Below are 16,661 nucleotides of genomic sequence, written 5' to 3'. Positions count from 1 at the left end.
TAATGTTCTCACATTTAAATTACCAATGCATTTTTTTTCGTTCATCGGCAGATGCAAACTGCCGATTACCTGTGACTCATACCTGCGGCCCATGGTATACGGCTATGTGCGACAGGCATCTGTCTGAAAGGATTTAGTGTCGTACGCAAGGGAATTCTATCATTAGTTTCGTCATCACCACACTAATAATCAGCATACGCATACCCTTTTACACTAATTTCAATCAGGTCATCATGAGAGTATCTATACGTAGATATATAGGCAGGCAAGCAGGCGGCAGATAGATAGATAGATAGATAGATAGATAGATAGGTCGGTCGGTCGGTCGGTCGGTCGGTCGGTCGGTCGGTCGGTCGGTCGGTCGGTCGGTCGGTCGGTCGGTCGGTCGGTCGGTCGGTCGGTCGGTCGGTCGGTCGGTCGGTCGGTCGGTCGGTCGGTCGGTCGGTCGGTCGGTCGGTCGGTCGGTCGGTCGGTCGGTCGGTCGGTCGGTCGGTCGGTCGGTCGGTCGGTCGGTCGGTCGGTCGGTCGGTCGGTCGGTCGGTCGGTCGGTCGGTCGGTCGGTCGGTCGGTCGGTCGGTCGGTCGGTCGGTCGGTCGGTCGGTCGGTCGGTCGGTCGGTCGGTCGGTCGGTCGGTCGGTCGGTCGGTCGGTCGGTCGGTCGGTCGGTCGGTCGGTCGGTCGGTCGGTCGGTCGGTCGGTCGGTCGGTCGGTCGGTCGGTCGGTCGGTCGGTCGGTCGGTCGGTCGGTCGGTCGGTCGGTCGGTCGGTCGGTCGGTCGGTCGGTCGGTCGGTCGGTCGGTCGGTCGGTCGGTCGGTCGGTCGGTCGGTCGGTCGGTCGGTCGGTCGGTCGGTCGGTCGGTCGGTCGGTCGGTCGGTCGGTCGGTCGGTCGGTCGGTCGGTCGGTCGGTCGGTCGGTCGGTCGGTCGGTCGGTCGGTCGGTCGGTCGGTCGGTCGGTCGGTCGGTCGGTCGGTCGGTCGGTCGGTCGGTCGGTCGGTCGGTCGGTCGGTCGGTCGGTCGGTCGGTCGGTCGGTCGGTCGGTCGGTCGGTCGGTCGGTCGGTCGGTCGGTCGGTCGGTCGGTCGGTCGGTCGGTCGGTCGGTCGGTCGGTCGGTCGGTCGGTCGGTCGGTCGGTCGGTCGGTCGGTCGGTCGGTCGGTCGGTCGGTCGGTCGGTCGGTCGGTCGGTCGGTCGGTCGGTCGGTCGGTCGGTCGGTCGGTCGGTCGGTCGGTCGGTCGGTCGGTCGGTCGGTCGGTCGGTCGGTCGGTCGGTCGGTCGGTCGGTCGGTCGGTCGGTCGGTCGGTCGGTCGGTCGGTCGGTCGGTCGGTCGGTCGGTCGGTCGGTCGGTCGGTCGGTCGGTCGGTCGGTCGGTCGGTCGGTCGGTCGGTCGGTCGGTCGGTCGGTCGGTCGGTCGGTCGGTCGGTCGGTCGGTCGGTCGGTCGGTCGGTCGGTCGGTCGGTCGGTCGGTCGGTCGGTCGGTCGGTCGGTCGGTCGGTCGGTCGGTAAAGGGCCCATAAACCACCCAGAGATGGAAATTCAGTTGTGGTGGAGAACTTGTGCTCGAGTGTTTGATGAACATGGAGCTGTGATAATTTTCGAGGTGGTGCAGTACGGAGTTAGACACGTTTGATTATCGAAACAGTGACAATTACACCTCCTACGCTCTCCTGCGCTTCCCTCCGCTGTTATCCTCTCCCACGCCGCTTTGCCATCTCGCCAAGAGCCCCTCCCATGCCCCTCCCAATCTCGCGTAGCATACATCATCGCTGACATGCTGCTCTAAACACTGTCTACTTCCGGTTGCCGCAACTCCGGCCGTCGACTCCATCAGTTGAGTGCTTGTTGGAGAACCATGGCTGCCGTAATCGTGCTGGTATGGACCCTGCATCGCGCGCACGCCTTCAAAGGACCGCTAACGCAAATGACCCGTATGGGGACACGCCATGCCCCACATGTGTTGCTCGCACGCGGGTAACACGACGAACAACAACAAACAGCGTGGGCAGCTGCTTGCAGACTGACCGGAAGTCATAGGCTTTTCCTCGATCAGTTACAGCATATTTGGCATATTTGGCTCGGTGCGTCAGAGATGTGGCACAGCGCGCGGAGGCCCGAAAATGAGGAGAAATTGTTTCTTGGAATTTGTGCCGTGCCGGTGGCTCATAGGGCTGCCACTTGTAGAATCGTTGATCGCGACAGCAATCTGCACACGACGCGCGCGTTTATTTGAAATGCTCAAAAAATATCGGCGGTAGCTTACGGGCCCTTTAAAGGGTCCGTAAAGCACCCAGAGTTCGAAATTAAGTTGTAGAGGGCGAATTGTGCGTGAGTACGACGAACACGCAGCTGTGAGACTTTTTCGAAATAGTGCCGTAATAGCGGAGTCAGGCGCGTTTGATTATCAAAACCATGATGAACACACCTTTCTAAGTGGTTCTAAGAAAGAAAGGAAGAGTAAAGTGAGCCCCGTAACTGTCTGCTTCAGGGAGCGACACCTCAACAGTAGCTCACAAGGGATAGGGTTAGGAGGGATTAAAATGATAGGAATAAAGGTGTAGAGAGAGAGAGAAACAGTATGCCAGAGAGCGAGCCCGACGACATATCGAAGGGATAGGAGAGATAGGAAAGATGGAAACACGGTCACAGGAGTCCGAGGGTGGGGCACCACTTGCGAGAGCTCTTGTCGGCGTCAGTAGATGGCGTAGAGCAAGTCCTGTCTAGGCACTGCGCCGTGCTCCCAGCCAGGTTGCAGAAATTAGGTGCCTTTTTTCATCTTCTAACCACTACCACCACCAAGTCCACTCGGTCAGAGCTACACTGTCGTCGAAGGTCGTCAGCGTCAGGAGATGACGTAGGGCGAGCCCAGTCAGCCAGAGCTACGCTGATGTCAGAGATCGCGAGGGCACAACCGGTCGGCACCAAGGAGTTTTATGTATCCTCCTTGGTCGGCACGGCATCCACATTTCGCTCTCTCCTGCGCTTCCCTTCGCCGGTATCCTCTGCCACGTCGCTTTGACCTCTCGCCGAGTGCCCCTCCCAGTCTCGCGTTGCATACGTCATCGCTAACGCGCTGCTTGAAACACCGTCCACTTCCGGTTGCTGCGACTCCGTCAGTTGCTTGCTTGTTGGCGAACAGTGGCAGTCGTAATCGTGACAGTATGGGAACTGCGTCGCGCGCATGCCTTCAATGGATTGCCAACGCGATGGACCCATACGGGGACATGCCGTGCCTTTGACGTGTTACACGTACGCTAGCAACACGACGAACAACAACAAACAGCGTGGGTACCTGCTTGCAGACTGACCGGAAGTCATAGGCTCTTGCTCGATCAGTCACAGCATATTTGGCTCGGTGCATCAATAACCCAAGCAACCATGACCCAACGTTTATAGATACTTTTTCAGTTTTCGAACTCCTCCTTTCGAGGTGGGCGCAATTTGCTCTAAGGGAGTCTGAGGGCGCTGCAGTCTAACTTTGCGTAGGGTGCCTGAATGGTTTCCCTCGCCCGCCGCTCCTTGCAGGGTGGGGACATTGTTTGACGGGGTGCTCGCCGCCGCGACCGGTTTTTCCTGACGGCCGCCGCCATTGCAGATCTCACTTCGCATAGCGACGGGAGCAAAGAAGGAGCTGTGGCCGCTCTGTCATATACTTTTTTAGGGAAATGACTGGGTGCTGCGTGCCCATGTGCACGAACAACTCCAGAAATGGTTGGAAACTCTACCATTTTCCGACAGAGCCCAAAAGAAGGCTGCTATGGATGGTGAAGATTAAGCGAGACAAGTGGCAGCCTACGAAGTCCTCGTGTGTATGCAGTGTGAGTATCCCGACATGTGTTCTTTTCTCGTCGAGAACTTTGAAACTTGTTTTTTTAAATGTGTATACGTGTCTGTGGGTCACTTTGTCGGTGCTGTAAACGCTTCACGTCTAAGTTGCAGTTTTTCTCTCTTTTTTTGCGATCTCTAAAAGTGCAGCTATGGAAACGTGTGGCGCAGCCGCAGTATTTGAAGTTTGTACCAGTTTTTAGTCACTATATGTATAAACAAAATAGGCTGCTTGTTATTAAATTGCGTATTTACAGAAAAGTGTTTTTCATTCGTTTATTGCAAATCACGAAATTCAATAAAAGTTGTGTGGTATACTGTGTCTTTCTAGTAATTCTGTCTAGGCTAAGCTAAGCTAAAATTCATGGTTCATAACGGACTTACAGGCACATTTTGAAGCAAGCCATTTCGAGCAGCACCGAGCTGACCAGTGGATAAAACTGAAGCCGAACGCTGTGCCAACGGTGTTCCCTTTCAGGGGTAAGTTACTGTTTCACTGTGCGTCAAAGATTCTGTATGAACCTAACAGGTGGCAACAGTACAAGGCTAAAATGATTTAGTTTCAAAAATTAGGATGATCCGTGGAATTCCTCGTTTGAGGATATTAAGAAAGTCGGGGTACGTGCCTGCGACCTGAGAAAAGGCATATGTCTGCAACCTATAATACTGCTAAAATCCAGTACAGGCCTGTGATTAGAGCTGGCTACCTTGTAATACTTGCAGCTTGTGACTGTCCTTTTTTGCACTGCAGGCTTGCCTCCACAAAGGAAGGCGCCAAAGGACAGGGCAGGACCTGCTGTGTTGCCTGATGCATGCCAAGAAACACGCGGTGACAACTCTACGGCCATTAATTGTACGCCACTCACAAGTGCACAGGCGAATTTAAATTCACGCACAGACAGTCTTGGCGCACAGCAACCGCAAAGCTGCAATTCTCAGACGCCTGATTCAGTACCGCACATTATGGAAAGGGAAGAAGTTGTGATCTCGGCCGATGCACCTGACGGGGCACGTGAAAACAAGCAGTTAAATAAGCAGCTCTCTGATATGGGCAGAAAATACACTCAGCTACATCAAGTCCATCGGAAAGCCACCTCAACCATTCAAGCACTAAAAAAACAGGTGAAAAAATTGGAAACCAAAATGGAATTATTCGGACAGCGTTTGAAATTCCTCAATGATGACCAGCTGCAGGCTCTTGGGCGCCAGAGTAATAAGGGAAGCACTTGGTCTGCAGAAACAATCAAGCAGGCGCTTCAGATTAAGTTTTCCTGTGGAAAAACTGGTTACCAGACACTAAGAAATCTGGGCTACCCCTTGCCATCCGGAAAAACCCTTGCACGTCGCCTTCAGGGCCTCAAGTTTCTTCCCGGAATTTTGACGGAAGTCATCGATGTTCTCAAAATCAAAGCAGAGAACATGCAAGACATTGAAAAAGACTGTGCTTTGTTCTTGGATGAAATGGAGATTGCTCGCGGGTACGAGCTCGATCGCGCTGAGGATGTGGTGTTGGGGGGGCAAACTATGCCAGAAAATCCAGACGAACCTGCACATCACGCACTAGTGTTCATGGTAGGAGGCCTGAATACGAGATGGAAGCAAGTGATTGCCTACCACTTCACCGGAAGTCATGTAGAGGGTAGTATCCTCAAGGACTACGTCATGAAGATAGTGCAGCTCTGCGCGGAAATCTCTTTAAGAATCCGTGTCGTCACTTGCGACATGGGGGCTTCTAATCGGGCTATGTGGCGCGAGCTCGGATTCTCCAGCCACAGGAATTCCATTACTGTATGTTCAGTGCCTCACCCCTGTCTGGAAGACAAAGAATTGTTTTTCACAGCAGATGCTGCACACGTGCTGAAGAATGTCAAGTCACAGTTGCTTTCATCGGAAGTATTCTTTCTGAGTGATGCAACAGTATGCCAGCACAATCTGCCATCAAAAGAAGTGAACGTGGACCATGTGCGCAGTGTAATTAAGTATGATGCTGAACGAGAGCTGAAAGTCGCCCCGAGGCTCTCAGAGTTACACATTTCGCGAGGCCATTTCACAAAAATGAAAGTGGGAGTTGCTGTCCGCTTCTTCAGGGAAGCTCCTGCAGCGATTCGGTACCTAATTAAAGAGGACGCGATAGAGCCGGAGGCAGAGACAACAGCTTGGTTTCTAGAATTAGTATTCAACTGGTACACGCTAATGTCTTCCCGCCACCCATCAGTTGCTCTCAGCCTTCGAGACATGCGGAGGTACCACGAATCAATTGAGCTACTGAACTCGGCCCTCGAAGTTTTTCAAGGAATGAAGATGGGAAGCAAGGCACAGTGGAAGCCTTCGCAAGCAGGTTTACTAATAACAACAAAAGTCGTTCTTCGTCTCCAAGACATTCTCTTGCGCAGTGAAGGATACGAATTCTTCCTCACGAGCAGAATCTTGCAAGACTGCCTCGAAAATTTGTTTTCGGTGGTGCGCATCAGGAAGCCTGTTCCTAACGCATATGACTTAAAGTGTGCCCTGAAGCTTGTGTGCGTGAGTCAGTTCCTTCATGCACCCGGAACGTCAAGCTACGAAGTCGACGATGCTAAGTACCTCGCCGACATGCTTGCAAAAGGCAAACAAGAGCACGGGGAGGTGGAAGCTGATGTCATTGATGACTCGGAAATTTTGTTCATTGAAGAACTTCAAGAAAACGAATGCAACATCCTTTTCTACATCGGCGGCTTCCTTTTAAAAGGTATGCTGAGTGTTGTAGCGGGATGCGGGCATTGTAATTCTGCCTTGTTAGGCTCAACTGAAAGCGAGCACGCAACTCTGACTATTCTGAAGGAGTACAGGAGTGAAGGTGGCAACCTCACATATCCCAGCAAGGATGTTTTGCTGACACTCAAGTCGTGTGAAGAGCATTTCAGGGGCATCATAAGTTGGAGTGAGGGCTTGCTGCGCTTAAGGTCCCCGTTGAAGGCCGTGACCGATTATTTGAACGAGATGGTGCGCCCTTGCGTAAAGACTTGCTCCGAGCACAGTGACGCCGTAGCAAAACTCCTTATTGCGAATTATGCAAGACTGAGGCTTCGCGTGCATTTGCGCCACGTTAGTTCAAACGGCGTCAATGAACACGGAAGCAAGACGTGCGCTGGGGTAAGCCTTCCGTGACCAGCCGAACTGGACCAGTCACTTATAAATTTTATTATTTTTTCTTTCAGAACACTTATTGTTTGATTAAAATATTTTGAGTTCATTGTGAACTGGCTAACCTCCCTGTCCTTTCTTCATCCTCCTCCTTAAGTTCATAGACATTTTTCTTATTTGTTATACAATATCACATTCTTAGATAAAAACAGCGTTGTGATCTTTAAGCTGACTAAGGTTGTGATCTTTGGAGAATGTTTATGGTAAGTTAATATTATTGCGGTCGAAGCAATACCGACACAGCGTCACAGAGGCAGAATACGAGAGTGATACTTCTCGGATAATTAGATTGCTCGCTTACATATATCTATGGAAAGTAGAAAAACTGAACAGGTATAGGGCATCAAAATCGTTATTACTGCATTTCATCTTGTATTTTCCAATAACTTAGTAAGATTTTTTTCTCAGTGGTCACATAAAAACGAGAGATTCAATTGATGTTTACGCTGTTTCACTATCTCAACCAGCTATAACAGAAAAATAGCTGTGTAACAAATCTGAATCTCATTCCCGCAAGATTATTCAGAGCTGCGAGGGCACGCAAGGCGGGGGAAAAAGCAGGATGAAGTAAGTTCAACGCGTACAATGCGAGCACTACTGAGTGGCTGGCACGCTGCACAGCCACTGAGGAGTGCGGTGAGTTTAGGTAACAGGAAAAGGCGTGCGCTTCATGAATTAATGTAGATTTATCCTGCAAACAGTCTCCAATGACAGACGCACATATTCAGACTGCTTTTTTATAGCGCGAAATACCATTTCTCGCACTAAACTCTTCTCAAACTCTCCTCATACGCGCGCGCAGGCAGTGTGTTTCGTTGGGGTGAGATATGTAATGGCGGACGCTCTAGCAGACGACGCGGTTGTCCCCACCCTGTACGGAGCGGCGGGCGAGGGAAACCATTCAGGCACCCTAACTTTGCGTAGGGAGCCTTCATGTGCGCGCGTCTCCGTGTTTTAGGGTGATGAGAACTCCTATCATGGTTGCTTACAACTGGCTAAAACGGCCCCCATACTTGACGGGCCGCCATGTTGGTTCTGAGTGGTCGCTCATTTACATTGACGGCAGCGTGGGTTTCAACAAGAAAAGGGTTTATTTTGTATAGCAAGTGCTGAAGGCTGGAGGGTTGTTTTCTGAAGTTAGCCGTGGTTTGGTAGAACAGGAAAGATATGTTCTTGACTCGAGTTTGTATAAAACACTGTTAAAACAGTTCGTTTCTCCCACTTGGGAGAACCACCGCATTGGTGGGGTGTGGTTATTTAGGGAGCCTATATTTGCGAGGGGGAGAACCTCGATGTCACTATGAATGGACTTTACTGTCTGCGCGCTATTCATGAAGCATATTCACCTTAGTACTGCAAATACCTCAAAAGCCTCTTAGTGCAAGGCTTGAAACCGTGCTGTTTATATGACAGAACTCGTAACGACAGGGAAGGCAGAACAAACAACCGGGTAGCTCGCGATGTTCTCTGTAAATCGAATAGCTCAGCTAGCCTGTTTCTCATACCCTAAACATTGCGTTTCTCCGTAATATAATTTTCTACAGCAAGTTTAGTTCCTGCGAACAAATCTGTACGATGACTGCTTAAAAACCTTACAGGCTGTAAGCATTGCTCGAAAAAGTAGGGCATTCAATCGCATTACACCGCCCTCGCTCTATGCCCACAAGCCTGTATATTAGGCTAGAAGAAAAGCAAAGGGGAGCAACGAGGGACAAATCAAGTTTTTCCAGGTCATATTTTATTGCAAACAGCATCTAACGGCATCTGGCCTTGTGTCTTCAAACCATCCTGCCTCCTTTGCTGGAAGCTTGTGTCCTCGCAGTGGGCCTAGAGTAAAGCAATAAGACAAGAAATCACACGCGGCTCCGACCACATATACGGAGTCCATACACATTTTCTCTACAAGCACTAAATAAAAGCGAAGTTTACAATATCAAATCATCTGTGTGTCTGGTTATGAAACAAAAGAACGACACAAATAACGATGTAGCACGTAGGGCATATTTGAGTTATGGGCTGACAACCGACTTGCTTAGTGCACATATACTGCTCCGTCAGACTGACAGATAGACAGAAGGATGGACGGACACGAACAGTAAATCTGTCGCATTCTGTACTTCTCTTTAATGACATATGTCATTAAAGAAAAGTCCTGTTTGCAATTATTGATTGAGTTTCGGTGTGGTTGCGCGTGTCATTGAAGCGAAGAACGAATACCTCATGGCAAGCCACACAAAAAGTTAGTTGTGTTGCAACTGTGGAAGACAAGCGCCTACAGGGAACCCGTTCATCGGCTCGTCTGTCTATCTCTCCAAATGCCCTTCCTCAGCAACCAAGGTAAAATTGCAGGAATGCGAACATCTGCCAGAAAAGGAAGAAGCGAACGGGAGCGTCTGTAGGTGGTTTACGGGCCTGGCGTTTTCCGCCACGAATGCAGCGACGGCTTCGGAAACCGACAAAGTGCAGATAGTGAATGCACGCAGGACCACACATTCGACTAGTCATATCATTCGATTGAGGAACTGCGCTTCGACTACAAGGATAAACAAGCATACTCAACCATCTTCCGCTCGCACAGCGTTGCCGAACGAAGCCTAATTCATTATTATACTGTGCACGTTGTCGTGCTTACTTTGCTAAAACTGCTTTTCGTTGCATGGCTAAGTCAGCCATTTCACGAAATGTGTGGTGATATACTCAACCCACTTGCAATACAACGGGTACTCACCTCACAAACACGGCGAGAAGTAGTCGCCTCCAAGCAGTCTCACTTCACTTGTGTAGCCCAGTGTTTCCGTTGGCTAGAGCAAGTCTGGAAGGGGGAAGGTCTCCAGATGGTTTTGCATTGTGGCACGCAGCACCCTGGCATATAGACTTCAAAGTTCTTTTATGTGTGGTTAGCACAAGGATGGTGTCATAGCGGAAGCTACGTCTATGGCGTAATCAAATGCAGCTCATACCGCGGCTTGCACACCTGCGCAAACATGCAGCTGGTGCAGTGCGACGGAGCAGGAACGCCTGGCCGCAAGAACCAACAAGGCCCCTGTTGCCACGGAAACCAGGACTGGCAACATTGTGTTTTAGCGGGTGGCGGCAAGTGGTGGGTCATAGGCTGACACCACCCTTGAACACGGAGACGCGCGCACATGAAGGCTCCCTAACTTTGCGTAGAGTTACTGTACATGCTACCTAAAGGTAGCATACACAGTAACTCTAACTTTGCGCCAAGTAACCGGCTCCTTCCCGCTGGCTTCACTGCCGCTGCATTTCGTGCGTTCCATGCCGGTGTTCAGTCGCACTTTTTTTCCTGTGTGTATGTCTCGTCGCATGGCATGCTTCTGTGGTCTTCTGAAGACCATTCGACGCCTACAGTCACGGAGATACTCAGACATCCACGACGTAGGAAACTCTCTGATTGTTGACATCGCGGGAACGATCTAAGCACTGAACACCTGTGGACGCATCGAGCACGTGTGTACGTCTTCAGAAGTTAATTCTACTGTTGCTGCCATCCCGTGCGCCATAGCTCAGACCCTCCGGACATCATAATGATGAGTTTTTGATCGGGCGCACCAGGGGCTACAGAGAAAGCCCTAAAACGCCACTTATCCCCGCCGTCAGACTCATGGAAAAGTCTGGGAAAGACGCGCAAGGTGGACGATGTTTACTTTCAAGCAAGTGACATCCTGAAGACATATAGGCATATAAATAAAGAAACCTAAACCGACCAAGGTGCATAGGAATCGAGGAGTGATGAAGTTTCTTTATAATTTCCGAATTTCCCAGTGCAATTGTAATGAAGCCGCAAAATAAGGGGTACCCGCATAACAACTGGCGATCTGCCAGAATAATGCCTGCAAGAAGTCCCTGCTCCTTCGGAGGACTCCAGTTTTTTTTTTAGGGGGGAGGGGGACCCAGGTAGCACAAAACATTAAAGTAACGTATTTTTGTTGCGAATGTTAAAGAAACATTTTATGTTTTCCAACAACGTTGTCTAAACGTTTTACATGAAACATGTAACGTTCTTTGTTGTATGTAAAACGTTATATATATATATATATATATATATATATATATATATATATATATATATATATATATATATATAATATATATATATATATATATATATATATATATATATATATATATATATATATATATATATATATATATATATATATATATATATTAGAAATACACTGTTAAATAACGTTTAATGTGGAACATTAGTGCAACATTCAAACAAAACATTGAACATTCAATGTTATATTTCAAACATTAATAAATGTTAAAACTGCACAAAGAATTAACATAACAGGTAAACATTCCAGTAATGTTCATTTAATACTTTACCATCATTATTTGCCGAAAATGCCCATTAACCAAGAAATTTAATGACTTATAGCTGCAGAGAAATACTTCATGATGTACAGATAAAACATTAAATTTTATTTAAGAAATGAAATTGGTTTTTCCTAAGTGACACCGGATAATGATAGTTACAATAACATATAGTGCAATCAATCTGTGGCTATTCTTCAATAGGCAATGGATGGATGGATGCTATGAGCGTCCCCTTTATAACGGGGTGGTGACAAGTATGCCACCAGGCTCGACAAAAAAAAAAACACCTTTTTTTTCTCCTTTTTTTTATGTTGGCCTAATGCCTCTACTTCGATAAATTCTATCTTAATGGAAAAAAAGGTAAATTTTCAGCTTAAGTTCTCTGCCATTTACGGCACACTGTCCATATTTTATTTTTCCAATATTTATTTTTGTCCTTTCTCTCTAATTTTCTGCCACCAATACTCTAACCGTCTCTTACTTATTTCAATCGCGGGTGTTTTCAGCTTTCCATTGTTGTCCCTAAAACCCAAGGCTTCCTGTAGGCTCGTGCCCAAACGTACACCTGGGTGGATATCTCCACATTCAATCAGAACATGCTCCGCCGTTTCCTTATCTTTCCCGCAGCATGTGCATTGTTCTTCTTCTTTACTGAATCTTGCTTTATAACTACGCGTTCTAAGGCAACCCGATCTCGCTTCAAACAGTAAAGCGCTTCCCCTTGAATTATCGTAAAATGCCTCCCTCCTTATTTCATTTTTGCCCTTTCGGTAGTTACTCAGAGCCGGTTTTTTCTCCATAGCTGCCATCCAGTAAATCCTCTCCGCCTCCCTGACTTTTCCCTTAACGCTCTTTGTTGACGTATGGCTCACAATACCAGCCGTATATTTACTAGTGAGTCTTCTAGTTCTTTTTCTCCACTGTGTGTCCACGCTCTTCCTATACAAATAACGGAACACCTTCTCTGCCCATCTACTCTCCTTCATATTTCTTAGCCTTTCTTCGAACCTTATTTTGCTCTGCGCTTCCCTCGCCTCAAAACCTGCCCACCCCATATCGCCCTTTACAGCCTCGTTTGTCGTCTTCCCGTGAGCACCCAACGCGAGGCGTCCCACAGTCCTTTGATTTACATCCATTCCCGATTGCACCTCTGCCCTCATGCACACCACTGAGTTCCCAAAAGTAAGCCCTGGAACCATTACACCCTTCCACAGACCTCGAAGCACCTCATACCTATTGTATCCCCACAACGCTCTGTGCTTCATTATTGCCGCATTCCTCTTTCCTTTTGCTGCCGAGGCTTTTTCCTGTACCTCCATGTATCTATCACTCTCATTTACCCATACTCCAAGGTACTTGTATTCACTTACCCTCGGTATTTCTTGGCCTTGTATGGACACCGTCTGATCACAGGGATCATTGAATACCATCAATCCACACTTCGTTACACTGAATCCTAGTCCAAGAGCTTCACCTTCCCTTCCGCATATATTCGCCAGCTTCTGTATATCATCTCGACTGTCCGCAAATAAGACGATATCGTCCGCATAAAATAAACCTGGAAGCTTCTGCTCAATCATCATGCCGCCCTGTTTGTGTGACAGATTAAAACCAATGTTGCTACCTTCTAGCGCTTTTTCCATACTCACCATGTACAGCATGAATAACAGTGGGGACAAAGGACATCCCTGTCTCAGACCCCTGCTGACCTCAACGTTCTCTTTGCTACGCATTCCTTCCCACTCTATGCAAACTGTATTTTCTCGGTATATCTCCCTCAAAAGCTGTATACAGTCGTCGCCCATGCCCATTCCTTTCAATATATCCCACAAAATTTCCTGATTAACGTTGTCGTATGCCCCAGTGATGTCTAGAAAAGCCACGTACAAGGGCCTATTCTCTATTTTAGATATTTCTATACACTGAGTGAGAACAAACAGGTTATCGTCTAACCGCCTGTCGACTCGAAATCCGTTCTGAAGTTCTCCCAAAATTTCGTTATGTTCGGCCCATGTTTCTATTTTCATTTTTACTGCTTGCATCGCCAACCTGTATAGTACCGATGTAATGGTTAGTGGTCTATACGAGCGAATCTTGTCCTTTTCTCCCTTGCCTTTATAGATTAAGTTCATTCTACTTTGTCGCCAACTGTCCGGTATTTGTCCGTCCTTTAAGCTTTTTTCTACTGCTTTTAACAATGCTTCTTTAGTGTTATGTCCTAGTTCGTTAATGAGGCTAACGGGAATCCCATCTAAACCCGCGGCAGTGCGCTTTGGAATTTTTTCTTCGGCCTTTTTCCAGTTGAAATTATCAAGTACTAGCTCTTCCTCTGTTGCTTTCTCCGCCACACTTTTACTCACCGGGGAGATCCCCTGGACGCTCTTTTGAAACGAATCGGCTGTTACCTTTTGGATGTAACCTAGCGCTTCGTACCCTTCCAATTGATTTCCTCCTTCATCTAGAATATGTTGTTGCGTTGTGACAGACTTCCTACCTAGCGCCTTTATGTGGCTCCAAAAAATCCTAGGCGCGGCCTCCTTTTTTTCGTGTATCTCTGTCATCCAGCGTTCACTTTCACCTTTAATTTTTGCCTCTACCAATTTCTGTACAAGGGATTTTTTCTCCAAATATATTTCCCATATTTTTTTGACTTCGTCCTGCGGCCGCTTCTCCTTTTTTGCCTTTCTATGCTCCCGTGATGCTTCGCGTCGCTTCTCGATCGCCTCCCGGATTTCCTTGTTCCACCAACTTTTTGACTTCCTTTTTCCTTTCCAGCAAACAGTTTTCTTCTCTTTCCCTATCTCCTTCGTCATTAGATGTAACAGCTCACTATACTCCCAGTCCTTGCCTGGTATTTCGCCTACTTCTTCCTCGACTCTTGCGGCTATATTTATTATTTGTTTGTTATTTAAATACGAGCTGCCAGACTTTGATTCCATGCTCATATTTTTAGTTTCGTATCCCATTTGTAATGTTATTCGTTTATGATCACTACCCAAGCTGTTAATGCCTTCCTCGTCTATCCTCATTTCTGTCAGTTTGTGGTAAATTCCTTCAGTCATGAGACAATAATCAATACTTGATTGCTTGTTTCCGACTTCCCATGTGATCTGGCCGTCACATTTAGGCCCCGTGTTAACTATCTCCAGACTATGTTGCTCGCAAAGATCTAGTAATAACTTCCCATTGGTGTCTGAATATCCGTCAAGGTCATGTATGTGGGCATTCATGTCCCCTAGAAGGATGATTTCGGCCCCATTACCAAATTCCTTAATATCCGCACTCATGCAATCCACTATCTCCTGATTCTTTTCTCTGCAGTTATTCCCCGTCCACAAGTAGGCTACCCCTAGCCACGTTTCCTTTCCACCTACTGTGCCCAGAACCCAGAGGTGCTCTGAACACGTCTGTTTCACTCTAACCCATTTGGCTCCGCGGTGAATTAGCATTCCTACACCCCCACCTTTCCTTTCCGATGTGGTCCTGTTACACCCTTCCCAAACATAATTTTTAATATGTGGTGGCTCTTCCAAGTCTCTAAGGTGTGTTTCTGTAACCGCATACACGCCTATCTGTTCTTTGTTTAACTGCTCCTCAATCTCTAACCATTTTGCCTTCTTTCTGCCACCCTGCATGTTTATGTAACTAATTGCAACACGCGCCTTTTTCCTTTTTCTTTTACCTTTTTTCTGGTTTTTCGCAATTCTACCTGTCAAAGCGTCCTCCTGGTTGTTTTCCCTGTTACGAGCTACCCCGGACTCCGAAGGGCCCGTGAGCCCCCCCAAAAAGCTACTGCGCGTTTTGCCAGTCGCCAGCCCACCTCGTGTCCAAGCCTCTTATCGAAATGAATCTTGTCTCTTTGGAATCCACCCCACCTGTGCACTTCCCTGTTTAAATCCACTACCTCGAAACCCTTCTCTCGACTAATTCGCCATATCTCTTTGTTTGCGTCGACAATCGCTCTTTGCAGGTTGACGTTGCGTACTGGTACTTCCGGTACTGTGCATATGCGAAATTAACAGCGCCATCTAGTGAACGCAGCAGGTACCCTATCCGCCATTTTGATGCTGGCGAGGCTCGACCACTACGCACGGGCGACCCGCATGCGAGCGTACCACGGAACGTACGCGCTTCGACGCTTCGACTGTCGCAGTCAGATTTTTTTTTGCTGGCGAAATGCCAGTACACTGCTGTGTACCGCTGTGCAAGCAGCGCGGAGTCACAGACAGCGATGGGAGCAAGGTATGTGGCATGAATTACGTTTTTGCAGCGATCATTTAAACGCAAAACAGGGTATGGCGTGCAGAAGCTTTATGGGCACATTCTAGGTTGCATGAATCTCCGCGGTGCACGGGCTGCACGAGAGCAATGCAGGACTAACCATTTTTCTGTGTTACTCAGACAGGCCGTGTTTTTATAGGTTTGTCAGCTTTGCGGCTAGGTGTTTTCACTACGTCGGCCCTCTCCACGACAGTGGTGCTCTTCGATTTACCGTCTCGGACTCGCCGAGAAGCTGTCCGGCATTCGAATTTCCCTATGGCTTCGGGGAATCCTCGGACTACCCGCGGCGAGTCCGAGATGGTAAATCGAAGAGCCCCGGTGATTCTCTGCAGTCGAGTGGAGAGTGCGCCGCTGCTGTTGGGGTAACTAGTGTGATAGAAACGAATTGTTAGGACGGGCTGTTTTGTGATGAGATTACACCATGTAGGTAGACGACGTATAAATGTTATTTTTGAAGGTGATTGCGCACAGAGACGTGTAGAGCTTCCGCTACTCCGAGTAACATGCCGTACACGCATTCTAGAAAGGCAACTCGGTTGCTTGTCCGCGTTCAGGCTCCGTTGTGTCGCCAAGTACGGTCACCGCGCAGCAATAAAACTGTCATTCGGAAGATGAGGGCTATGCCCACTTTCGAACAGAAAAGTATCTGCTCAGGCGCTTAACTTCAGTTCCCCCAACGTGCGCGGACGCAACTTTTCCATTCGGTCCTCTCTCACCGATGTTCCTTTACCAACGAAATAAAATCGAAAAGATAGCGGGGCGCGCTGCCGTAGGTTTGGAAAACTGGCACCATGAGTATCGCCAGGGCTTGACTGAATGACGTTCTGCATGAGTTCAGAGCGCGGCAGTTCCATTTATTTGTGAGACGGGATTCATTCTCTGCATTTTAGTCTCTTCGACTCAGTTGTGTTGCAGCTGTTTGGTTGTGTTGCAACTCACCTCACCTGAAAAATGTTTCATGTTGCATTATCAAACATACAGCTGTGGAGGCAGCCATAACTTAGTTGTACGGGATTCTGCCTTTTGGCTGCCTT

The 16,661-nt window shown here is 48.3% G+C and overlaps 1 protein-coding gene across 1 annotated transcript; it reads left to right on the top strand.

Annotated features, from left to right (window-relative positions):
• The first annotated feature begins 3,515 nt into the window (after positions 1-3,515).
• LOC142776713 (uncharacterized) lies at positions 3,516-7,055 on the top strand. The gene is made up of 3 exons (XM_075880893.1): positions 3,516-3,809; positions 4,203-4,296; positions 4,568-7,055. Exons 1-3 carry the CDS (start codon positions 3,657-3,659, stop codon positions 6,961-6,963), a joined length of 2,643 nt encoding a protein of 880 aa, XP_075737008.1. The 5' UTR covers positions 3,516-3,656; the 3' UTR covers positions 6,964-7,055.
• The last annotated feature ends 9,606 nt before the right edge of the window (positions 7,056-16,661 follow it).

Source organism: Rhipicephalus microplus, chromosome X, assembly GCF_043290135.1.
Source record: "Rhipicephalus microplus isolate Deutch F79 chromosome X, USDA_Rmic, whole genome shotgun sequence".
In the NCBI taxonomy this organism is placed as follows: Eukaryota; Metazoa; Arthropoda; class Arachnida; order Ixodida; family Ixodidae; genus Rhipicephalus; species Rhipicephalus microplus.
Note: the sequence above shows the minus strand (reverse complement) of the source record. Positions and strands in the feature narration are given on the sequence as shown.

Coding starts and splice junctions, on each gene's coding strand:
- LOC142776713 (XM_075880893.1), top strand. CDS start 3,657: ATGACTGGGTGCTGCGTGCCCATGTGCACGAACAACTCCAGAAATGGT. Junction 3,810..4,202: donor AGTCCTCGTGTGTATGCAGT/GTGAGTATCCCG, acceptor ACGGACTTACAG/GCACATTTTGAAGCAAGCCA. Junction 4,297..4,567: donor AACGGTGTTCCCTTTCAGGG/GTAAGTTACTGT, acceptor TTTGCACTGCAG/GCTTGCCTCCACAAAGGAAG.